The following is a 27,407-nucleotide window of genomic DNA, read 5'->3' as shown; positions in this document are numbered from 1 at the left end:
TTCCAACCAAATTGCCCGAATAAAACGCGACTCGATTAACCCTCGAGCCGCGAGTGGTTGTTGGTCAGAAAAATCAGAATCTTATTCAAAGCACGCGGGAAAAATTTATCAATCCCGCGGGGTCGTAAATCAATTCCTGACACCGAATCAAGGTCCCGCGTTAATAAGAGGGGAAGGATATAGGCGGGAATAAAATCGTTTCGAACCCGTCGCGTGATACGTTTCATCCATCTCACGATATATTTCCTCCCCCGAAATAATTCGTCGTGGCCCTTCGCGTTTCCCCGGTAAGTTATGCGCGAGCTCGTGCTCGAGAATTATGTTAACAATGCCATTAAGGCTCGTGTTACGTGGGAGGCGCAATATTTTTTATTTTTCTTTTCATCTCTTTCTCTCGCTCCAAGATCTCGCTCGGATGAGAAAAGCTCTCTCTCTCTCTCTCTCTCTCGTAGAAAAGATAAAAGGGGGATGGAATATTCGAAAATTACGGTCACAACTCTTCGCAAGACAGATATTATTACCGTTCTTCCCGGCAAAAATGTTTCCATATCGTTGTGTCCGCGCTCCTTCAATTACGCAAAATGCATTTAAACTAAAAATGAAACCGGTTCACATTTAAGTTGCGTGCACCTTCATTGTCCAGCCCTTTCTCTCCCTCCCCGTGGCTGATAGCCAGAAATGATCTCCTTCCTGGAATCGTGAAAATTTTCAACGTACGCCGCGCGGTAAACCACACCGTCATTGTTTCCCTCGGCAACAGCGTTATACATCTTCGTTGTTTAAGACAGGCCCTGCGGCTGGCATCCTGCATTATTTCAACGCGAAAGGATTTCGACTGCAATTTTGTTAAATTACCGAGGCGGGTGGGAGAGGGAAGACGAAGCGCGTATATTCAATTCGGGAACGGTATTTTTGAAATAAAGGAAAAAAGGAAGAGGAGGAAGAATTGAGAGAAGACGTTCGATCTCGTTGGCCGGTATCCAAAATTCTTCGTGTTCTTGATAAATTTAAGGTAGAATCTTAGGAATTTCGAACACGTGCGATGAAATATTATAACAGATAAGAGGTATTAAAGGGTCGATTTGTATTTACTCTGCCACGAATTCCGCGTATACAATTTCCTTATATGGAGTAGGATCGAAACCGTAACCGAATGTAAAAGATACGCGTCTTATCGAGAATGTGGAACATAAAATGCTGTCGTAGAGAGCCATCGCCTCTGAACCAGCTTTACATCCCTATAAAGCCTGTGAAGTATCATTCCAAATAACTTGTGGCTTTCCTTTCCTTTTCAATTTACATAATTTCAAATTGAACGAATGATTCTTTTAAAATTACAATTTTCATCGTGGAAAATCAACTACGAATTAAAAAAAAGAAAATGGAAAGAGAAGAGACGGCACAACTTCATTTCAGCCTGCACAAAAATCACCCGTGTTTTCCCTATACGCGTGCTCGCTTCCGGGTTATCTAGGTCCGACACTCTACTATGCTCGAACGATAACCGCGAACCAATTCCTTCCCATCCCCGCCCAACCCGTGCGTCTCCACGCCTCCCATCCCCCTCTTCCTCCTACATCAGTGATATAGTTATACATTATTCGATATTGCGGCGTCACGATGCTCCATCGGTACGATATTCTCATTGTATGCCGCCACTTAGCAATACATAGCCGGCCTCCGGGGTGGACAATGTTCGTAGACGCCGGGGCAAAACCCGTAGGAGAGGTCCAGATGGGAGAGGGTAGGGACGCGAGTACAATTCAATGTACAATGTTTGAACATTACTTGAATGCTTAATGAAGTCGTGTCTTATATCGAACAATGCGAAGCCTCGAAACCGCTCGTTCGTCCGCATCTAAATCCCCTCCATAAACCAGCCCCCTCAGCCCGCACGCCGCCTGTCCTTGTTCTCCTCCTCTACACACTTTCTACCTCGTGCCTTCCCCCCAAACAGGCACGTCCCTCTCCACCCACCCCCAGCCGCAATCCTGGCCATTACGGAGCTCTCTCTCTCTCATCCACCCCCTCTGCTTGCAATACGAGGTCCTTCCATCCTGCACACGGTTCATCGAAACCCCCGACCTACGATATTTCCTCCTCCTCCTCCTCCTCACGAGGGTATATGATAATACGTTCCACCAGAGCCAATAATCTTTATCGCCGGCATCTTTCGTGTGATCTTCTCCTCAACGGTGCACGGCGGCACGTTAATAACCCAGGCTTATTATTATTTGTCGTAGTAAGATGCCTTCGGATAAGGCTGATCGCACGATCAGCCGCAGTAGTTTATCCCGACAACTAGCTGGCCCGGCCGCGCTGAGAGATCAACTTACTCCTGTACGGTGTTTATGATATATACTTGACCCCTCTAATGAGCGGAATATCGTTTCTCGATGTTCTCGCTTCTTCCCCTCTCTTGATTAATACATTGATAATAAGGGGGCGCTCTCTGCCCCTTTATCGACGAGGAGTGAAATTAAAGAAAAAAGGAAAGGAAAGGGGGAAGATTAAAAACTCGTATTGCTCGAAGTCGATCAGTTTCGAGATTCAGTAATACGCAGAATCACGAGACAAGTTGTCTTCTCAGATCGTGACTCCTCGTAGACGGTGGAGATTGAGCCTCCCGTCCTTGACTTCACCTTCACCTTCACCTTCACTTCGCCGTCTCTTCCTCCTCTCGTTATTACATTCTCTTCCATTTTCGTCGTTTCCGTCCGCAAAGTAACCACCATAACAACAAATGCATAGGATTCAACGATTCATCGCGTTGAAGTTTAAGCTTGACGATTTCTCGAGAAGGGGGAGAAACGAAACGAAGCAAGGGGATGAGAAAATTACGCGTACGTTTGGTAACGATCGAATTCACCTTTATCACGCGTGGATGCGCAAAATTGTTGCCCCTTAACCCGTTCAAACTCACGGCTCTTCGGTATTACACGGGTAAGGAAAGTAAGGTATAATAATATTCTATCATGATCACTGGAACATGATCATTTTGCGTGTCGGAACCCTTGTTTCTGAATCGCGAATTTGCATTATTATCACGACTCGTGGTGATCTTCGATGAAATTTTAATAATAAATTGCGATGATATGTTTATTTATTATGCTACCTTCGTACAGTCAATATACTGCAACTATTTAAATTTTACTTCATGGAGCAGATCGACCTAAAATTAAACTCAATAGGCCATGTTTTTGTTAAACAGGCGAATAATCATTTTTGCCGAGTTCCTTTAAATTATATATATTTAAATAATTTATAAATTTAAAATATACTTTTATTACTAATTTAATCATTATCACTATATTTTAAAAATTAAAATATATGTTTTTATAGAATAAATTAATAAAATATATATATATATATATCTTTAAGGCTTGATCGAATTTAGTTAGTGAAGATGTCTTTATGAGAGGAGATCGGTTTTATTGGATTTATTACGTTTCTAGTAATTTCGATGTTAGTTTTTCGAAAGGGTTCATCATTTTATTCCGTTTAAATAGCGATATTATTTAATTTTGATGATTTCTTTTTTTTTTTTTTGAATATTTTTGGGCGAATCGAATTTTGCATTACAGTGAGAATTTATTATGAAAATAATAAAGGTATATTAATTATTATTGTTATTTTTCGAGGGGGATGTGTACATATAATGTGTAATTTATAAATATTATTGGACGATATTTTAATGTTTTTCAAGCAAATCAGATTTTCCGTATCGATGAAAATTAAATATAGATTTTTTTTAAATAATATTGGATAATATCATTTTTGTTTAGTCCATGGCAAAATGGATTTCTACATTTTATAGAAATCCATATATAGATATGGACAATTTTTCGAGAGAGAGAAACACGCATATGTGATATAATTTACAAGGCGAGACGGTATGAACGTTACAACCGGACAGAGAGTGATTCCATCATAAATCAAAAAAGTGGGATGCACGTATTTTATATAAAATCTCGTGAAAATGAATTTTGCTCACTGAATTCATCACGTTCATTTAAACAACCCTCTGTTTGACAGATTTTCATTGTTTCGAGTATTACTTCCGTTTACAAAATTATTGCTTCCAATGTTTAATTTGTTTAATTCAGATTCGAATTTTTCAAAATTTTTCCCCCTTCGATAAATTTAATTTCAATACTTTAATACTTAGAGATATTAAAAATTATCATAATTAATAGAATATATCTTTAGAAATTATTTGCTTTTTATCACTTTTCCCCCGAAGCATAACGCGTTTAACTTCGTTGTACACGTCGGCCAATTTTTATATTCGATCAGTTTTCCTCCCTAATAAAGAGTCGATAAAAGTAACGTGATAAATCCGCGAGGGAATGGAATCAATTTCCCTCTTTCCTCCATTGTATCTTCCCCCTTATTACATCACACTTTGATTCTATTCTTGACCACCACATTTTACGTCACCGTGTTCAATGCAAATCCCATTAGGTTTCTATTTCACGGAAGGAAGGGAGGAGAATCCGATAATACTCATTCGAAAAGAATACAACTGTTCCGTCATATTTTTCCACGGAATGATCCACGTTGCGCTGTAAAAGAAATCGGAGAAATAACAAGGCCGCCGCGCCGTGAAACTTCCATAGCGTGCACATTTCCTTCCGACTTGCGTAAGAAAGGATTTCGCGCGAGGATTATAATGATTTCGCGTATACGCGAAATACGACCAATGTCACGTGTTGCGTTAAAGATTACGTGACGTTATCCGTATTTCTTTACAGAAATATCGAAAGGCTTTGACTTTGTCGTTTTGAATTTCGTTCAATTTTTGTAAAAAAAAAAAACCGATCGATCATCAGTTATTTAATATTACTCACAATTTGTTATTTTACGAAAATATAAATTCAATATTTCGATTTAATTTTCACGTTAAATTTTATGAATAGTGAAAAGAAAAAAAGAATTTTTTAACTAAAAGTATTTAGTATCTATTATTTATCATTATCATGATTACACATCCAAGAAAAATTGACGATCGATCAAAATACCTCTCCTCCTAACTCATTGTTCGAACAATTACGAAATTACGCGTGCAAACAAATCAAATATTTATTCGAGCAAACGTGTACAAACATCGTTAAAAGGCTGGAAAATTTTTCCTCGTGAGGGAGATCGCTCCTTTCGAGAAAGAGTGTCACGTTACATTAAGGGGCCAAGAACGTAAGTGAGCCTCGTAAAACGAAAAGATACGTTTCTCGGCCGGCCAACGTCATACGTATTTTATTTGTCAATCGATAACATGATTCCTCGTGGGAGCGACGCGGTTAGCGTGGTCTCCCCTTTCAAATTAGTATTCGTCGTAGCCCGCCGTCTGTGTGCGGGGGTGGATCGAGGTGTAGGAGACGAAGGAGAGGGCCCAAAGGAACAGCGGGGTAATGCGGTTATCTTGTAGCGGAGTATTATTTCCTCTTTCAATAAGAGGAAGAACCGCCCTTCTGCTTGCCATCGTTCCCACCCCCCGCTTCGAAAGCCCATCCAGGGGAACAGCTTTTGTTCCTTTCGTTCGTTCGTCCGTTTTTCACCAACTCTCGAGACACCAGTTACGTTGCTATCTCTCGCCGCTGTCATATTTATCGGCGGTTATTAAATACTTGAAATTACATCTGCCTTCCAAATGTAGCGTTCGCTCGAAAATATTTTCGAGTTGGCGTCGAGGGAAGGATTTGGAGGAGAATTTTCTTTTCTTCTTTTCTCTGCAGAGGAAATGTAATTATCTTTGGTATATTCGCGTTTAATAAAATCTTTCGTTAGATACTTTTTAATCATTCTTCATTCTCGTTTCAACGAAATTTCGAAAAATTTTATTATTTCCGTGATTTTGTGCATCGTAAAATAAGAGGAAACGGTTGATAATTTACATCACATCGTTTTAATTTTTAATTTTTTTTTTTTCAAATTGAGCGAAAATTAATTATTTTCAGACTAGTCAGAGCACGATAGAGAAATATATTTTAAATTAAAATCGCATTCCTTCCCCCCCGAATAACTCCATTAACGAATCAACGAAAAATTTCGAACGAATTAAATTGTCGTTTTTCTCGAGGATTGAAGAATTTATTATATTAAAAAAAAAAAAGAAATTCGCAATAAATCACAATACACGATATTTAATAAGTTAAGAAGAAAAAAAGGTTCAAATATATCTTCCCAGCCAACCAATTTGGAAAGAAAACATTTAAAAGAATAAATTGCTCCGATGAAAATTTGATATGACGAGAACGACATTCCTTACCTAACCCAACATTAATATCACGTTGTCCTCATCGGAAGCGTCATCAAGTTACGTAAACAAGGCTGGTACACCTTGGTCGTGTATTAATCCGCATTCCACTCGCTTTGATACCGAAGCACCGAGTGGCGAGAGAGTTCACCGAGAGAACTCGAGACACACCGATACCCCCAAGATGGCCGTGAACCGTTCGAGAGGAAAATGAGACAGATAACGTAAGGGCGAAACCCCGAGCGCGGAGGGAACGAGTTCTTGTCGCGTTGGAACGGTGAAACAAGGCTAAGAGATAGACCGTGTGAGATAGATCGAATCTGTAACCGAAGTAGAAACGAAAGGATAGCAAAGCCTCTCCTCCGTTTCGACTTAAGGACCTTACCTTCCGGCTACGGATAGTCTTCGAAGATGCACAGTGTACTCGAAGAATATAACCAAGCCCGATAATAATCGGTCGACCATGCTTATGGTTTCTAGGTTGGGGTGGCGAACAGTCGGAGCTCACGAGCCGCAAGCCATTTCTTTCAACAAGGTTGTTTACTGGATAATAGAAGAAGGCCTCTGGGCCTCTAGTTTGAATTCTGCCTGCCCTCTCCCCCTCCCCCCTTCTTTACTTATCAGTTTTATTCTATCAGCGTTAGGGAGGAAGATGCGAAGAACCGTTCAACTGTGAAAGAATATCCGAGAATATTTTTACTCCCTCGTTATTTCACCTGATTTCATCCGTTCCAAGCTTCCGCTCTAACGCCCCCTTATATCCGATCCACAATTTCGCTCTTATTGGCTTAATGTAACGGTATTAATATTTACTAGAACTCGATAAAATTATGAGCGCCTTAATTTTCTATTATTTGTGAATATTGTATCTCGATGGAAGAAAGAAACATTGTTTAATTCGTCACAATTCATCCTCCAATTAATTGTCCGCGTAGCTTCCTAGGATTATACGTATAACTATTTATATACGGAACACTGAAATTGGAATATTTCACTATACTATACTAAAATTCCCTAGACTCGGGCTCGATCGATAATTTTAAGAAAAATAATTTTCGCATCGTAACCTAACCAATTAACTTAATCCCTCGAATCCGGACAAAGGAACACGGTCTCGCTCTGAAATGGATCTATGTACCCTTTGGCTACGAGTATCAGCGGAAAGAGAATGAATTACGCGCTGTAATAAGCCAGGTTTCCGTAAACGCAAAACGTACACGTCCTCTTCCTGTTTTACCCACCTGCGCGCGGGCCCGAACGATTGTAACTGACCACGGTGGTCGAGGGGACGGCTCTCGCTCGTAGATCAATGGGACAACGCTTCCAACGTATATTCGTGCGACCGTGCCACGATTGTTGTTCATCATACGACTGCAGGAAGATAAAGGCGAAAGAAAGCGGCGCGCGCGCTACGAGGAGGAGAGAAGTGGTGCATCGCATGGAGCACACGTATACACGTGCACACACGTACAGGCGTACGACCGTGTCGCCACCAGAGGATAAAGGAGTTGTGGAACGCGGCTAGTAAGAAACACGCGGAAACGGGTGACAGTTCGTGCCGCGGCCATAACAGCCACGCTATTTTGCCGTCCATTTTTCCCTCTCTCTCTCTCTCTCTCTCTCCTCTTTTCTTTCTCTCCTCCCTCCACTGTTCCTTTTATCTATCGACCCCCCTTCGCCTTTCCATCTTCCTCGTTTGCGGCACTCGGGGGCCCCCCAACAACATCCGAGCCCCGGCGATCACGGCCCCAGATAGACCGTGGCTATATACCGGCTTGGATAAAAAGGAATCCCGAGTGGGAGGGGGAGGAGGGCTCGCTGGTGAAAAACCGCGAATGTCGGACGACGATGCGGCGGTGTTAGATAGATCGGTGGACCAGATCCGGATGGAGGCGAATGCCGCCTCCTGTGGCGTGCCTCAATCAGGGCTGGGGGAGGGAGGGAGAGGAGGTGGAGGAGATTGTCTCGATTTTTGATCGCGGATATTTTTAACGGGCTAACTAAAACTGGCAGGTTTTATATATGTGTATGTCTGTGTGTGTGTATATACGGGTATCAGGGAGGGGAGAGGGGGGATTTAGAAGGATTTCTGGAAGAAGGGAATGATTGCTCGGTTGTTATCTCCCTCTTTCTTTTTTCTTTTTTAATAAATTTCCGACGTTTCTCCTTTCCGAGGGTGAAAAAATTTGTGTGCCTCGAGTTTTATTACTTATGGTTACGGTCCGTTGATTGTGATTATTACAGGCGCGCATCTTCCACGACGAATCTTATATTTGTATTTACGTTTTTTTATTTTTCTTTGTTACTCGAATGGGGAAGGGGATGAAAAATCGTTTGATTTTTCTGAGAAGCTGAATATCGAATTTTCTTTAATTTTCGAATCTCTCCCGCATTCCATTAAAAACACCAGTGCTCTCCTATCATTCTCTCCCCGAAGAAGCAAATTAAATTTCAATCTCGACAGCGATCCACCCAACCCAACCTAACCTAACCTAACCCAATCTAACCTCGCCGCTCTCTATCTTTTAGTATAAACCGATTGTCACGATACCAAAGCTAGCTCTGCCTCGTTGACAGTTTTACGACGATAGAGGTCGCTTTCGTCCTCCACACGTCTTCCATCCAGATAGCCCAGTTCTATACGCAGTAGAAGAAGAAGAAGAAGAAGAAGTCGCTTGATAAATCTAGTTCCGCTCACGTTTGCCGGGTAGCCGCTGTTCGTCTTCTACCTGTTAGACAAGGCGGCCAATTTGTGTGTGGAAGGGAAAACGTTGGTCGGCGGGCAAAAAGCGTGGTGCGGGTCTCTGCCGGTTCAAGATGCGGGATCCGATTTTTTTGCGATCGGGTCCGCGCCATCGCTGACCGCGAACGAGATTATCGTGGTATCGAATTCGGGACGGGGATCGCCGATAGAAATTTATCGTGCGGCCTGAGAAAAATGATCCCCGAGCGTTAAACGCGTGAAACCACAGGCAGCTAGTCACTGCGGGGGAGCAATTTCTTTAGGCACCATGAGGAGACGAGGTGCCCCATCTAATATCTATCCGATCGAATTGTTTCGTGATTGGGAATTGAGCGTAATGCGGTTGGCCAGGGATGAATCGTTACTTGGGATCGTTATTTTCTCTGAAATTGGCTATCTTGTAACTTTATCAGCCGAACGTGTCAACGTTACGTTAAATTGTAAAGAAAATGAAACGGAGATGGAAAATCAGTTTTTCGTTTCTTCAGAGATTGTTTGTCGAATAATCATCGGTGCGCTAACAGGATCGGTCAATTTGTCGAGCTATCACGTGGTTGCAACGAAAATCGTAAGGAGTACCTCTTCGGATCTCTACGGAAAAATAGATCCCTTACTCGTATATGAAGTATATTTTCTAGGGAAACAACGGTTTTAACTTTTCTATTTGTTTAAACTTTCCTCGAATCGTTCGATCCAATAGTTTTTATTCTTAAATAAAGTTTGATCAAGATAGAAAGATGAAACTTCACGGATGGATCCGTATAAAATTTTTTTCCCTTTCTTCGGACAATCGTTATTATTGTCACGTACTTCCATAGAAAATTTAAACATCCCGTAATAGGCCTGTTTTTTTTCTCGATCGATGAATCGAGCCAAGAGACTAATCGCAAATGCAAAAAAAAAAAAGTACAAAATATTTTGTTTGGTCGTCGTTAAATGCTACGTGAAAATAGCCGTTGAAAAAAAAACCAATAACAATTCCATTATCCCCTGGTCGAAAACGGCTCTACTGAATCATAAACAAAGCCCATCCATATTCATGCATGAAAATAGATTTAGTTATGTCGAGCAACGTATGCTCGGCTACGTGAGAAAATTACGAATATTTCCATAAAGCTTTCTTAACTAGGGGATGGCGAGGCACGTAGACCGGAAGTGCATTTCAGACGGAAAACACCGGGATGTCATCGCGTGCGTCATCCCTGCGCTTAACTTAATCTACCTGTGCACGCATACGTTCGTTCTCGTTTGACAGAAATTTCGAGATTCTTCACCTCGCTCGAATTTTCAGAAACAAAGCATGCTACAATTTGAACAGAATTTAAAAAAAAATATTATAATAATGATAATAATTGAAAATGGAAAGTGAAAATTTGAGAAATTTTTAGATTATTAATTTCGTTCGAAATTTCAAAAAACTTCAGAAACAGAGCTACGATTTGAATAGAATTTCAAAAAAAAAAAAAAGAAATAGAAGAAAAATATAATTTCATCTTCGAGAGAATTTTAATAAAATGGTATTTATATAAACATTTAAATCACTGAAAATTTTTAATCGATTTGTCGATATCTCTCAATGAAGTATAACTCTATGTCTCGAATATTGATTTAAAATTTATTTCTAGTATTTTCTATCTCGCGTTCAATTTTTTGATACATTTTGTTAAATATAGAAAATTTTTTCAATGAGAACACACGATACTGTCATGACAAATGATTTATATTTTTAACGATATCTATTCTGTTTTATCAAATAAAATTTGTTTTATATCAATTATATGTTTTTTATATTATTCTATTATTATTCGTATTATATTTCACATGTTTCATTTCATATCAACGCGATCTGTAACTATCATCGATCAAAATAACATATACATATATTTTTGCAAAAATCCAGACACCAATTTATCATCGAATCCATTTTGGTCAAGTTAACTTATTTTCAGATGTAACGATTATTCATTGTACACTCGTACTGCGATATACATATGTATGCAAAATAGATGCAAAATTCTCGCGTCGATTAAATAAAAAACAAACGTAGAAAATTTTCACCATAAATTACAAAAATTCCAAAATTATCGATAATCCACAAAACTGTAAATATTCCAAAATCATAAAGAAAAAAAAACCCACGTTCACACCAACTCGTGGAAAATTATTCCCACGATTCATAGTCCTGCAAAAAAAAAAAAACAAATCTTCGATCATTTCGAAATCATAAAAAACAATCACAAATTCCCACGATCGATAATCCTCTACAGCAGTAAATTTTGTGTTTCTCTCGAATAAATTCTCGATAACGACATCGAATTACGTATATATATATATATATATATATCGTTCCACGCTATCCTCTTAAAACAAGACGTCAACGTCGTGACAGAACTTCTCCTCGAGCGAGAGAAAAACATCGAGAATGGTGGAAAAGTGCGCGAACTAGGAAGCGGTGCACGTTGTTGAATTTCCATTAACTGTAACAGGAACCGAAGAAGGATTGGAAGCGGACGAGTAAGATAGTCGGAGGTCTAGGTCTCTATATACCTCTAATACCGATCCCTATCTCTGCGTGCAGGGTTGCCCGGTGGCGCAACTACGGCACAACTAATATCTTGTCCGGCGCAAAACCGGAATGCTGGCAGGGATTACAACTTGTATTAATTACGGGCGACATTACGCCGGCCAGATTAGAAATCGAAGGAGAGTGGATAGTAGAGAGGCGAAGTCGTGGGGCCCGGCTTTACACGCTGGGAAATTCCTCCATCAATATGCAGCCGCGCCACCTCCCGCTGCCTCTTTTAATTACCGCCTAGGCGGCTCTAGCTGTCCGCCAAGGCCGCGCCAAGATGAGGATACACGTCGAACGATATACGTAACGATATTGTTTACTCCCGCCTCGTTAATGGTGATTGGTTTGGATTTAGCGTGCAAAAATGTAGAGAGTTAATTTCGATGTGAAAAAGGATTTATTCAATAGGAATTGAATAAGGCATTTATTGGTTGTTTTGATTATTACTCGTGAAATGTACAGAGTATCAATTGGATCCAATAATAATTACATAAAATGTTACGAGGTGGAAGAACATTTTATGGGATAAAATTAAATGGTTTCGAGTATTATTATGTCTGATGCATGTATATTGGAGAGGGGAATATATGTTTGAAAGTTTTCTTGTATATGTATGTGTAGTTTTTTTATAAAAGGAAAAGAATATTAAGATATTTATATTGAAAATTGATTAGTTTCAAAGACTATTTTAATTTTAATTGTATGTGTTATTTATCGTATTGAATACGTTAAAACAATGCTTTGATCGACGAAAGAAATGTATATATATATAATTCAGAAAATTAGAGATGACTTTGTAATCTTAAACGATCGATTTCATGAATCATGTGATGTATCATCTGAAAACCTTCAATTTTATCTCAATTAAATTTTATTCTATTTTATATTTAAGAACTGTGGTTACGTTGTGAAATTTTAGAAACGATTGCTTGTCAATTTCCAAAAATATAATTCTTATTATTAAGTTGTCGTTCCAAACGACAAAGGAGTTGAAATTGATAACAGTGATATAAATTCGTAAATGAATAAAGAAGCGTGTTGAAGTTAAAGTTTAGAGATTTAGAGGTGCTCTTGTGGTCGTACATTCGAGCGACATACGTCTTCAAGAACTCGAGCATAGTTGAAAGATAGGGGTAAGTTTCGAAGGTATCTTGGCCACTGTACGTTGAACTTTAGGAAAGTGGTGTACTTTCTTGGAGTCAGAGGGTTGCAATTAAACTGAATTTAGGAATTCTATGTATCTTGCGTTATTTGTTGTTCGCAAGAGAATAGTTTGTTTCATACTGATACTATTTCCTTTATTTTAAATATTCCTTTCATATGAATTTATTAAACGATGTATCGAATAGGTTATTTATACTTTAATTACTTGATTAACTCTTCAATATTGATCTCTGAATTTTTTTTCAAGAAAATTTATCCTCAAGTTTTTTTGTGTTATCATCTGTCTCAAAAATTACTCACATGGAATAACTTTTAATACAAATATTTAAAAATCACTTGAACAAAATTTCTTCCCCAATAACGCTAAATAATCACTTATCAAATATCATTCATCCATACGTTCCATCTTAAGTATCTAAAATCGAACCTGTTAGAAAATCAGGTTGCACAAAGATTAATTCCTCCCAATGACGAAAATGCAATAAATACTTTCCTATCGAAAACGTAAATACATACTTAACAAATATTCTATCTCCCCTCCGCCGATTTTTATTCCCATGCATACATACCATACTTCCTCTGTATCGTTTTTCGATGCGCCACCTATGAATAATTCAATATCATGGGGCGCGTCGTGGAACAAATTCTAATTGAGGCAAGCGCAATGAGAACGATGTACACGTTACGCGTATCACCGGCGCAAGTTAAACGTAATCTGGCCGGGATCGTCTCGAAGATGGGAGAGAGGGAGAGAAAGAGAGAGAGGGAGAGAGAGGGAGGAGGGGTTATTGATTCAAGGAAAGGGGAGAGAAGGTTGCCTCGTCATCCGGCAGCAATTCCTGAAACCTAGCGTTTCACCCCTCGTGCTTTCCGTTTCCTCCTCGGTGAGCAGAGTCAATTAGACTCTCGATCCGAGATTTTCAATCTTCAGTCAAGGTTGCGTCACGCCAGCCGAGTAATGAGCGAGGGATAAAGACGCCTCGTAAAATTACGCAACAAAAGCGAACGAATCGCGTACGGAATAACGTTGCGATAAAGCCTTATCGAAACCGAATAGGGAAATTAAATTGTCGAGGAGGTTTGGAAGAATCTGGAATAAGAAATCTTGTTATGGCAAAACCGTTCATTGAGGAAAAATTAATCGGAGAGTACTCGAGAGATTTATTTAAAGATAGTCAAAAAGAAATTTAATCTTGAAATCCTCTTGAAATTTTGTTATCGTTTAATGTGTGATTTGTTTTTATGTTCCTTCTTTTTTTTTTAATTAATTGAATGTCTTTCAAATTTTTTAATTCACAATTTGCATCGAAATAGTTTGAAAATTGGGAGCAGTGGTATTATCTAAATATTTAAATTTGAATTATAAATATCGAAGTTAATATTTAAAAATTAAATTCTTGATCCAATATTTGCAATATTATATCGGATATTGGATAAAGCAATTTGTTATTTTATTTTATTTTATTTTAATCAATAATAACCTTGAAAGTGTAATATTTCTCTGTAAAAAGATTTCAAACCAGTTCGTTCGAGAACATCAAGTTTACTTCGTTCGATCCGACGTTTAATTTTATCTTCAATTTCGTATGTAGTTAATTTTCAAAGTTAACCACGACTTTCGTTCTTCTCGACATCGTAATAAACGAAGTATAACATTTGATTATTTATTTTGGAAAATAAATCTGTTTCTTTATATAAATGTACGAACATTAATACAATTTTCTGAGGTGTGATAAAGATAATTTCTAAAAATATAAAATAATTGGAATAAATTTGTACTCTGTTTCTATAGCAAACATCCTACATAATTATTAAACGAATAATAGTTAGTGCAGCTCAAGGTGTTGCTTAATTCGATATTATATTTAGCGAAGGAATCTTATTAACATAAATTAAAATTTCAACCATCTGATTTGAAATAATTTTCTTTAACCCAAGAAAAAAATTTAATTACCTCTTATCGAAATAATTCTCTACAAATTAGAAAAGAGTTTAATTGCATTCATTCGTGTACCTGTGTTGCACAATCTTAATAACATTACCGACGAGATTGAATCATTAAAAGCGTTGAATTAAATTGACTTGAAATTCGCTTGAAATTTTTAAATATCAATTAAAAAAGAAAAAAAAAGTCTTCGTCTCGTACCTTATTTCATTCTTCTCTCTCTCTCTCTCTCTTTCTCTTTCTCTCTCTCTAAGAAAATTAACTCTGTATTATTCTTCTTTTATTATTATTATTATTTTTTCTTTAAGAAAAGAATCACCATATGCTCGAGAAATTTTCTTCTAAATCTTTCTCGTGTTTCGAAGAACTTTCCCCGTTTTTTCTCATCGAGTGCCCAATCTGGAAAATGCGATAGACGATGGAAAAATCCTAGGTAGCTCAAGTCGATTTTCCCCAGTCAACACAGGTCACCGGTGATTTCAATTTGTGTTGATTTTTGACACGGCAAACAGAACTCCAGCCTTTTGAACACTTCTGCCTGCTTTATTTGTCCGCCCCTCTCGCGCCTTTTCGATCTCGGTTCATTTAACCCTTCCTTCCTTCCGAGACATCCAAGGCTATTTATTACGTTACTCACAAACTATTTTGTTTATGCGCATCAAGTTCTTATCCAAAAGAGGTAGAGCCTTCCCGTGTTTTACTTTGAAAAATTCGATTACTCGCTCGAGACGTATCTGCGTGAACATTTTCATAAGAACTGGAAGAATGGCGGGGAAAAGTTGGGAATCCGCTTAAAAAATTTTATAATATATTTATCGAGTTATAAGAGTTCGTTACAGCCCATCCTGCCATTTGGTGCATGAAATAATTCTAAGTAAGAAGAATCTGATTATATCTTCCCTCCTTTTTTTCTCTCTCTTTTTTTAGGGGGTATATAAGAACTACTTTTGTGAAACAGATTATAAAATACTTCGTGTTATTACGGTTGAATTAATTGCAATTCGTAGGACGAAGATAAACAAGAATTGCACGAAAATGATGTAGTTTATCGAATTATAAATTTTTTTTTTCTTTGTCTGTGCAAAAATCTATTAAAAAATAATAATTCATCGAAATTTGAACAACCATTTTCGCTTTCACGACCAATTTTCAGAAACAGAGAGCTGTCCGAACACGAGCAGCATGATTAACGCGCACGCACGATCCGCTCTCGAAACTCTATACTTTTCTTTTCTTTGTTTGTTTGTTCCAGGTAAGTGATCCATTTATTTTGACGAGGGGAGGCCCGACTCGCCTTCATCCTTGGAAACACGTAAGAAGAATTTTTCTATTTGTCCAGTACAACAGCATGTAACCGGCGGGGATATTTCCATGTTTAACAGAAATACCAGTCTGTACAAGTTTTTGCGGCCGACAGAGCCGTGCAAGAAACGGGGGGAGGGAGAGATAAAAGGCTAAGGAAAGTTCGCGGTCGTTTCACTTCTCGCCTTTATCCGTCTTTCCGCGGAGAAAAACATGGCGAAACATTTATGTGAAATTCGGTTTTTCTTTTTTTTTTCTCTCTCTCTTTCTCGAAAACGCATTTGCATTTCCCGATCTCTCCCGCGGCCAACTATGCCGTTTTTATCCGATTTACCCAGCGCGCAAAAAAGGGGTAACGAGGGAAATTGTGCGCATAAATTCATTAATGAGCGGCCCGGCGAGGGAAGTGGTTTTTGTCAAACGATCCCCGATACAATGCCGCGAACAGGACTTCGGTTGATTGATTTCTATAATACAGGATGTCGACTAAAAAGTTTTCTAGATTGAGCGGAGTACGGTTGCTTCCTGTGCAAAAAGAGGAGGGTTAGCATGCTCGTGTGCTCGTTTATTATGTAAGCTAGAGAAACTAGGTTTTTTTCTTTTCCTTTTTTTTTACCAGATTGATAAAATTGTAACGTAGACGCGTTTGAATATCTATGTAGAATATCTAAATTTGATTATTAATTGCGATTATGCAACGGCAATGATTTAGACTGCGATATAGATCAATATAGATGATGGATTAATGATGAGAATAAATGCAAGGATTAGAAATATTGTATTAGAAATTGAATCGATTGATTGAATTAGAACGTTGAACGAAAGATTTGATTTAAAGGGATGAAAAAGTTGGATAATCATTCGAAATTGCAAACTGGACCCGTTACGAAGGGGACAAATAAAGGGATCGTAAAAGAAACTGCAAAATCTAAAAATTTCCCCGTCGAGCACGAATTTTTCTTCCTTAACTGGATCTTCTTAAAGGAAAAATCCTTGCATACCAGAAGAATGGAGATATAAGTAAACCACCGAGAGATCCTCTTCTTACCAGTTTTTCTTTCCACTTCCTCCCTCCGCATTCTCATCATTTTTAGTTAGCAAAGTAAATCGCAATAAATTTATTAACCGGGAGAAAACTTTCGACTTATTCTCAAAAATATCTTAGATTCCCCTCTTTGTATTCTGCATACGTACAATTTCTTATTCAATGAGAATCTTTAAAAAATGTATATATATACATATTTCCTCCCTTCGAATATACTTCATCTTCGAAGTAAGTTTTTCACGCGTACGGGAGATAACAGGCTTAGGAGAAATGTTAGGAAAGGAGATCTCGAGTAAGTCGGCAAACCAGAAACAAGGATTGCATGTCACGACCTATGCTGCCTTGTAACACTTGCTTGTCAAACAATCTAATCGTTCGGTATTATCATACCAACTCTTGTCGGCAAGTCACCGAGAATATTAGATACACTGTGTACATATCCACGTGTATAAATCACCGGGAGGACGGTAACACGTTAGAAGTAACGGGCCTTCTTCTATTATTCACGACTTGATAGCTACCATCACGAACCTCGTTTTTCTTCGTATACGTGTGTCCTGTCATATATAGATTTCCTAGCGGGAAGAAACGAAAACGATAGGGCCAGATAGATTCGGTTATTAGGCTAATTAATGGAAAAAACCGAAACACGTTCACGGAGATCGAATAGAATCGATAACAAGAAGAAATTCCTTCGAGAGAGTCTTTCTCACGCGATCTCTACGCTTCTTTCTTTTCTCTCTTTCCCCATTTTTATCCCTCGTTTCTTCCCTTCCTCGATGTGCTTCAGATTCATATCAGATCTCTCGAGTTAAAAAGCGAAAATTGGATAAAAAAAAAGGAAAGAAAAGAATTCGACTTCTAACTAAACCAGCTTAATAACGCTGACGTTGAACAATCAGGGAAGAAACGGGCCTACGGTTAACGCGTACACCTGATCTCGGCCTCGAGCGAAGATTTTCATCGCGTCACAAATACAGCCGGATATCGGGTTGGAATACAATATCAGGGACATCCACCTTGTACAACCTATAAAGGAATATACTACGGTCGAACGAGGTTAGAAGGTTGCCAATTGGTTACACGTACGTTGCTTGGCCTCGCGATAACCGAGAGAAGACGATCGTGAACCCGAATGGGAAGGGGATATTAGATAAAGGTTATGGAAGAGACGTCGAGAAGAGATCCGAGGAGAGGGGGGAGGGGCAGGCAAGCCAAGCTAGGAAGGAAGGAAGGAAGGGAGAGTCAGTTGGCAGGTCACGACCTGGACCGCCCGGTCGTAGAATGGATGCAAGCCATCCGACTCTCCCACATACATTAGGGAAGTTTCTCCTAACTTTTAGCCCATGGTTGTTGGCCCATACCTGCACGGTTACCGTGGTGGCATAGAATCGGATAACCCTAACCTAACCTCCCCTCCCCCTCCATCGTTAAACCCATCGTCTCCCTCTCGCTTCTTAACCCCTTCCCTTTTAATCTTTCCCCTCGATCTGCCCTCTTTCGTCTCATTTACCTCGTCCTCCCCTCATAAGTAACGAAAGCATCGACTCGTTCGTGGCCAGAAGGATGTACAGAAAGAGAGAAAGGGAAAGAGAGGGAGGCCCAATCTTTCGAGCATCCAGTGAAAAAGTTACTTCATTTCGAAGGAGCTGGTCAAAATGGGGATGGATATCCCTGCTCTTTCCACTCGTTAGTATGCTAATTCATCGAAGCAATTAAATTTTCGCGCCCGATACACCGTGAAATTTATGCTCCATATTTCAGTCTCAGAGCAAGATTACCGATTTAACGAGCATGTACTCCCCTCTGTATATATATCACGCATTCTCGTTCTCGAAAAAGGAGATCCAAGTGAGTGGCTCTTTGATAAAACTCCCTCCTCGCCCATTTTCGATTAGAATTAATTTTATCTCCGTTTACGATATCTCCCCAATGCGTTGGTATACACCAACACATCGTAAAACGTCCATCAGCCGAGGACATTAATCAGCCGAGATAGTAGCATTACCAAAGATCGTCGGGACAGGAGGAAATCAGGAATTCGTGGGCAAAGTGAAATTTATACCCCAGCCTCGGATAAAGGGGATGAAGTTTAACGAGCGATGGCGCTATTATCGTGAAAGAAACGTAACGAAAGTATATACCTAATAAGCAATAAAAACGTTGCTGCAACCTAGCCTCGCCCTCGAGCGCGTGGTCCCAGCCCCGTGCAGGGAGAGAAACATGCGTATAACCAGGATATACGTTAAGGGTAACCAGCGATTCGAAACGATAGCCTGGTTAAATGATTCAGGATTGTGTTACGTTTTACGGAATTTTATATCCTTCGGAATTTCGTACGTCATATTACGGGTATGGCACGCGCGTTAATCACCCTGATATTAGCGCAACTTTCTAAAGCGTACAAAGCGTCGGGACGTAATTTGATATTATTATATTACCAGGCACACACAGACACACACATACACGTAGTCTGGTGGGTAAAAGTGCCGAGCAGCGTCAGCCAAGCATCTTAAATTAGATTTTTCATCCATTCTTCTATTATCCTCCATCTTCGAATGTGTTTTTACATTCGTAATTGAGATTTAGGGTATTATATATAGTATCGATTGAATTAAATTCTTTTTAATAATTTTTATCTGTTTATTTATTTAAAGCTTGTGGAAAGGTTAGGTTTAGTGAATGTTTTTCGTAAAGATTCTTTTGATAAACATAATTCATAACTGACTAAACGATTAAAAATCTTAACCTAATCTTCTACAAATACAATCCTTTTGATGACTTTACTTTGTGATATTCAGTAATATTGATTATCAAAAGTCATCTAATCTCTATAAATTCAATTAAGATTGTACAACAAAGATCTTGTTGCGCGATAAAGATCCTTTTGATAAACATAACCTTACTTTGTGATATTCGATAATAATATTTATGCTTGAATATTGAAATATTGATTACCGAAAGTCACCTAACCTCTACAAATATCCTATACCTGTTGTTCAATTAAGATTGTACAACAAAGATCTTGTTGCACGATAAAGATCCTTTTGATAAACATAACCTCACTTTGTGATATTCGGTAATAATATCGATGCTTGGATATTGAAATATTGATTACTAAAAGTCACTTAACTTCTACAAATATCCTACATCCTGTTGTTTAATTAAGATTATACGGTAAAGATCTTGTTGCACGATAAAGATCCTTTTGATAAACATAACCTTACTTTGTGATATTCGGTAATAATATCGATGCTTGTATATTGAAATATTGATTACCAAAAGTCATCCTTGATAAACACGTCCATCATTTTCAATAAAAAAAACACGCTATATAATATATATTGACTCAAAAGTCTACAAATATCCTACCTGTTGTTAATTAAGATTTACAATCATGAAATTTCAATTTATCACATAACACGATAATAGAAACGAAAAAGATTCCGCGTGAGATAGTCCTTTTCGTCGTTCGTGATTCAAGATTCACCTCGTGGTGGGGTTAAACCGTATATAATACCGAATTCGGCGCACGAGCCAGGCGGGGCGGGATCGTAGATTCAACGAGTAACTAGCGCGCAGCTGGCGAGCCTTGCAAATTCACGATATTCGCGAATCGACGGAAGTTACCGCGTATGTTCGGAAGGCAGGCTGGTTTAGAGGCACTTTGAACCAATGCCGAGGCTCTTGCCAAGCTGGAGGCCCTCCGCCCTCTCCCCCCATTCGGCTCACGGTCAGGTTATTTCGGAATGGGGAAATTATTTCCCTTCGGCGTATCCCAGGGACCCTTGACGGCCGAATCACTGATCTCGATACCCACATATTTCCGCTATGTTTTAAATATACCATGTGATGCTCGCCATTGCCAAGTAGTCGAGGCTGCTTTACGCTTACTGCCCCGATAAATTGGACGTTGGTCGAAGTATATATTCTTATTCGAAAATTATTTCTCTCTGCTGTGTAAAAATTTTTGCAAGATGGAATGATTTTTTTTAGATGATATATTTCAGTTAAATTTTTATAATTTGTTACTTAGCCATTTTCTTTTCGTGATTAGATTCATTCCTTTGAATCCTTGCTTATATCAATAAGTAATAATAAATGAACTACAATTTTGGAATAAAGAAAAAACAGATTTGAACCAGTAAAATAAAGTTCCATTTCTATTATTTATTCTTTTCTCGATTGTCTATGAACAAGATATTTCGCCTATATTACAAAAAAAAAAGAAAAACAAAATCTTCCAATCTTCAAATTATTATTCGAAACGAGTCGATGAGGAGAATTAAACCGGCAGCTTTATCTCCGAAATATTCGAGGCAGCGGATCCCTCAACGTCGGCCAGGCCGCAAACGTACACGCCCGTATCTCTCTGTTCATGTACCGTAAGCCGTCGCTTAACGTTCTTGAAATTCAATCATCGCCATTATTAATCTTGACGTGATGCACACGGGCTTACGTTTCGTATTTTGCTACGCGAAGTGACGATCAATTTCACCGTGTTCCTGGTGGTGGCCGTGACGTGCCGCCATTGTTTATGCGTTTCGCGTGTCGCGGATACACCGACTATATATTTATCGACTAAATACTCTCTCTCTCGCTCTCTCTTCGGTCGAATGGCCGAAACTATTGGAGCCGTTACAACGTCGTGTCGCCACTCCTATATAACGAGTGACGCGCCGTTTCCAGAATTACTATAAATTCCTGGAGCGGGAGGGAGGAGTGAGACGGAGGACGAAGGAATCATGAGACGCTCGTCCTCGTTAACCGCGCGGACAGATACGGTAAACTGTCGAGTCGGGAACTCGTTAGGTACACACGCTCGATCGAGACGAGTCTTTAAAGAGGGACATAAGTTCGTCGGGCTCGAAGGATCGATTGTTTTTCTTAATTGATTTATTTGAATTTATTAGGGGTTTATCCCCCGGGGCAATTTTCGATCCAAGAGTTGGAGAGTTTGACAAAGTAATGTCGAGTTTTTCTTCTTTTTTTTTTTTTTTGAGAGGATTGATAGGGCTATTTTATAGATAGAAGATACACTGATGAATAAAAATCATCGCCAGGGAAATTTTCAATGGAATGCACTTCTTCGAACACGCTCGTCGAATTCCGAAGTCAGTTGATTAGGATTATTTTCTTTGTAATAAAAAAATCAAGAAAGTTAGGATTTGCAATTTTAAAAAAAGAGAAGCCAATATTTCAAATCGTTTCATTAATGAGATTGCTCGAAGAGATATTCCATCCACGGTTCGCCGGAAGAGAAGGTTCCACGGCTCGTCGCGAGGTTGATCAGTGGATCACGAAGTGGTTGGGTCGGTATCGGAGCCCTCCGCCCCGAAAATATACGACGTGTGGAGAAGGAGGGGGAGGAAAGAAAGGTAAATAAGAACCTTGGCGAAATAACGGTACCCGGAGGAGGAAAGCTTCGTCTCATCTCCTGTACCCGTCTCTCTCCTTCCTGCCTCCATCTCCGTTCCCATTCCTTGACGCGATCCAACGTTTCCCCTCCTCTCTCTCGTTCCACAGCTCTCTCCGCTGTATTATATTCCACCCGCCGCCACGAGAAAGAGGAGTCCTTATTATTATTGAGAGCAGTCACGACGACGTATCGTCCGCGGAAGAGAAGGCTCAAGACGGTTCCCGACCGACGTATTTCACTTTCCTCTTCCTCTTCCCCTCCCCCACCACCTTCATCCTATTCTCCTTTACACCTCCTCGCCTCTAACGGATGATGCATGCAGAGATACACGAGAGGCCTCTCGTTTACCTCCTCTCGAGCCTCGAGTGGCACGAGAGAATTTGCTAATCGAACACGGAAAATCGCGACACCGCCGTCCGAGCTCGTTGCTTCTTTCCTACACGTGCGCTACCCTTTCGATCGAAATCTCGTCGTCAAATGGGGAACACGAAAGGGCGAAGAGAGGAGGGAGTATGAGATAGGCAGAGAAAAAGGATGCCAAATATTTCGAATAAATAAAAATGCTCGATTTCGGGGTGGAAAGCATTCGTTCTCTTGCAAGCGCCTTCGTGCTGGATTGGCGCTTGTCCAAACTTCCTCTCTCTCTCTTCGCTCGTAACCGCGGAAATTTTTGCCTGATTAACGATATAGGTTTCGGTATTTTTCCGCTACCGTCCATAGTCGAGCTATCGTTACATCCTTCACGAGATCCGTTCCGTTCAAATATCTTGGTTGGAAAGATTCGTTTGTATTTCTTTTTCTTTTTTTTCTACCACTTCTCGCGTGTCACTTCTCTTCTTTAATAGAAGAGGAGTGCTTTCCTCGACAATCGATGCATAGAGGCGTCATGTTTACTGGCCCGACTCGTAATTACCACGTGCTCGGATCCATATGAACGACTTCCTACCGGTTCTCAGTCGGTCGAAGAACTTAACTGTTCAATGTATATCTGAAATTCCTGTAGCCAGCCTATGCCGGGTGCATAATGCATAACTCGTGGAACGTGATTCATTAGACACCGGGCCCCGTGTAATTAACATCTTTTGGGAAGGAGTTTATTTCTGCATTTACGTTATGCACACTCGGCAAGGTGCTAATGTAATATATATATATATATATATACAACCGGCTGCCAGTTTTAACGACGTAATTAGCGTTATAAAGTGACGTTTGTTTAGCGAATTCCCATTAAAGCGTCTATTAACGTGTCTAATAACGTCTAATGACGTCGAATCGGGCAATTTGATTATTTATAAAAAAAAAAAAAATGAAATGATTAAAAGTTGGAAATTAAGTATCAAAAATTCCGAGTAGTTTTGTATATTTTTTTCCAAGAGAATCGTTAAACTGTAATCCGAATTATCACAATTCATCGTTGACGAGTGAGGAATAAATTAAATCGGTTTAATAAGCTATCGAAATTCGTCGGGCTGTCTCCTGAATTCCCTATTGCGGCGAACTCCTATGGAACGTGCACATCCAACGAAAACACCATGACATATCTCTCTGCAAACTTGCCACCGCTGATAATTATATGGTAATAGTGTACGCTGCGTTACAACCACGAGTTGCAACGCGATAACAAGAGCGATGGAAGGGACAATGGCTCGCCATCCCATTCAAAACTTGTTCGTCCGTTTGACGTTCTTAGGCAAAAGTGTGGAGCGAGTCTGCGATCTTGAAGAACTCTTCTCTTCCTCGAATGTTGGTTTGCAAAGGAGAAATTTTAAATTTCACGAAACACCTGCGAGAAAGAATTAATCAGAACGTTCGAAACGTGGTAGAATTTCGTGCTTCCTCTCTCTCTATCGTTCTCTGCTACGCCAACCGCGAATATCCCGGACTATGATCTCGAATTTTCGAGTGAACGCAACTTCAGGAAAGTTTTAAGCTCTCTTATCGCTGCTTCTATTGTTACGATTCGTATGTGAATCGAAGCAGATCTGTTATAATTCTGTATAATATGATTTCCACGTGTGTGGACGTCGTTTCTCAACGCAGGATCAAGCTTGAGAAATTAAATAAGTGGATTATATTGGTCTAATTTTTAAGTTTTTCGATATAATATTATATAAATTTATCAAAATGAAGCTTTAATCGTGCACTCTGCTTTGTCAACAACTAAGGAGAATGTCGAGTACCATTTTCTTGATATAATAACTTAATATGTTTAAAAGGAATCCAAAAAATTATCAAGATCCTTCAAAATCGTCGCCAATTTCATCATCAATAAAATATCAATGACTTCCTTTTAATATTCCGTTAGAATTAAATAAACTCTTCATCTGCATTTTACTTTTCCAAATCCAATTTCATATATATTTCAACTTTTGCTGTATTTCTTATCGTTTTGACTTTTCAAAATCATCCAAACGCATTATCCTATTCACTAGCGCTCGCCTACATGAAATCCTGGGGGATAGTGCGATAACGAGGAGCTGTTAAACGTAAATTCACGGATTATTATACTCGTCGACTTCATGGGTGTCATCATTGCGGTCCTCGCGGCTCGTCATTGTCGTAACTCGGTCTCGTTGTCAGTATTGACCTTCGTCGTTAACGGTTACCGCAGATTGTCGGTATCGATCGGCCAGCACAGTCAAAGAGTAAACTCAGTAGGCAGTTTTGCCGCTAATATTCCGAAGGCTGACCGCCGTCACAATAGACTCCCTCCCCTCCCCCTCTCCGTCATCAGTCGGCGGTACCCCTCTCGAAAAGCATCGAGGCCGGCTCGATGGAATATGGAACGGAATGATCGATAACGAGAACGTTTCTAACTTGGTCTAACAACAAACAGATAAGTAGATAGACGGCCGATAGGTGGCAGGCAGGTGCATAGGTTCCCGTGTACTCGTTGCCTCATTGTGTCTTTGACAGATTTTTCATTCCTTAAATCCTCTCCTCTATATATCGAATAAGATACTTATTTCTGGGCCAACGTGGACCGAGCTTCCATTATATTGGTAAGGAAAACACACGTACACAATACACCCTGTGTACGGAGAATCTGGCTTTTTATTACATTTCGAGGTTTGTTAGCAATGGCCGCTGGCGATATCCAATGTCGTCCTCTTTATCCGTCCGATCTCTTTTCCTATCTTTTCTCCTCCTTTTGCCGCCACGAAGTAACCGACGGCGTACCGTGTAAACAATAGCCATGACGATATTAAGGGATCAGCGAGATTTCTCTCTTGATTCAAAGTTAGGAAATATTGAGCTACGATTGGGAGAGACGATACGTGTGTCTATACACGGATAAAGATTTTCTTTTCTTGAATATATTTCTCAATGTAAAAAAATAAGATCGTTTTTAACGTAATATAAATTAATTTTTCTCAATTCTCAAGTTTATGATTCGACAAAATGTGTAATTGAAATGGATTTCCGAAAAAATATCAATGCAAAATATCAATGAAACTAATATATAGACAAAAAGACGGATAGAGATGGTATGAAAAGGCAATGGCGGAAGTACAAGCGCGCCGTTTCATTTGTTTGGTGTTCCTTCGGGTATTAGAGAACGTGTCGATGGTACGTGGTATCTGTATAGACATCACCTAATAGAAGCAAAGCAATCTGATGAAACCAATAAGCGTGAAGGAATGCAAGCGTCTTCTCTTATTTCATCCCTCCTCCTCCTCCTCCTCCACCATCACTTTGTTGCACCTCTTCTCGCCTCGGCGAAGCTCGTTTCATTGGTCTCACCCCTGGAGCACGTTAAATCTTTTCACTTCGATCTTGAGAGATACCGTATCCCCGTGGATTCGATAAAACTTGGTTTTAAAAGGATGAACAGCCCTGAGGGGAAAGAGTATAATTACACGGTTCGTGTCATCTTTGGCCAGATTTCCATCAGAGATTTCAACTAATCACCGGGTGTTAATGGTAATTTTATCCATAATTTTTTTCTAACAAATTTAAAAGAGATCGTAGCAACTTCGATTGACCTACTTCGTGATCGAATAACACGTACAATTACGGACAATCAACTTATCGAAAATAAGCATCGATTCTAAATTTCAATCGGTACAATTTCTGAATATAATAATCATCGATAAAGATAAAATTCAGCTAATCGAGCTTCCACGGAAGATATAACAATGAGAAGATTTTATTGTCTTCCGAGTCAAAGAGCTTTGAAGAACGAAATAACTTGGAGCTTGGAGTAATATTTCGGCCCAAAATTGCGTTGACTACCGTCCCCCTTCGTTTCACGATCCAGCCGGGCAATAAAAGATAAACGGTTATGCCCCCCACCCTTTCGGATTAATTTCTCGTTTCTTCGCAATAAAGGATCCGTCTGTTTGATCCTGATCGTATCGAGAGGGAAAACAGGCGGAGCTCCGAAAGGGAAATAAAAGATTGCTCTATTCGCCTTAAAAGATTCCTCTCCATTTCCGTGCAACAAGGAACGAATCCATCTTTCGATCCGTCTTTCGTCTTTCGCATGTATGGGGAAATATAAATACTCGCCGACGTGTAACTGATTGAACAAGTATAACCGAATTATAAACAAGTGGATAAGACTGATCGCAATGTCGGATTCTCAGATTCCCAAAATAGGGCTGAATAAATTATTCCTTTGATTCATAAATTGAATGAAAAATCACAAAAAGTGTCTGAAACAAATTTCAATAACTAAAATTATATCCGACAGGGGAATAAGCAAAATAGAGAAACGCTAGGTTGATCAGAAACCTAGGAATTACTTCGACTTGCTCGTCGAGAACAATGTAGCCAATGTAGTTTCGGCCTATCCGTTTTGGAATTCCAATTTTGAGAAGGTCCGATCCGTGCGAAACAGGATTATTCGACGTGGAAATCATATAAATCTGCTCATTAAGTCCGCCCGCCAGTCTTGGCAATCTAACTTCGATGAGCCATCCACGGCGAACTCTAATTGGCTGACGTGAGCCGACCACAGA

At 39.5% G+C, this 27,407-nt stretch overlaps 2 protein-coding genes across 5 annotated transcripts in view; one reads left to right on the top strand and one right to left on the bottom strand.

The window, feature by feature from the left end:
- Positions 1-27,407, top strand: part of LOC108003939 (autophagy-related protein 16-1) — a 490,268-nt gene that overhangs the window by 337,713 nt on the left and 125,148 nt on the right. For 2 of the 4 annotated variants that reach the window (XM_062079974.1, XM_062079975.1), the window contains one exon: positions 15,930-15,989. The exons of the other annotated variants lie outside the window; for them this stretch is intronic. In XM_062079974.1, coding sequence (XP_061935958.1) covers positions 15,930-15,989 — 60 coding nt within the window. The remainder of the gene's footprint in view (positions 1-15,929; positions 15,990-27,407) is intronic. 4 annotated transcript variants of the gene reach the window in all.
- LOC108003938 (uncharacterized) overlaps positions 1-27,407 on the bottom strand; it is a 193,918-nt gene that overhangs the window by 108,472 nt on the left and 58,039 nt on the right. The window lies entirely within an intron of this gene.

Source organism: Apis cerana, linkage group LG9 (genome assembly GCF_029169275.1).
Source record: "Apis cerana isolate GH-2021 linkage group LG9, AcerK_1.0, whole genome shotgun sequence".
NCBI classification, from domain to species: Eukaryota; Metazoa; Arthropoda; class Insecta; order Hymenoptera; family Apidae; genus Apis; species Apis cerana.
Note: the sequence above shows the minus strand (reverse complement) of the source record. Positions and strands in the feature narration are given on the sequence as shown.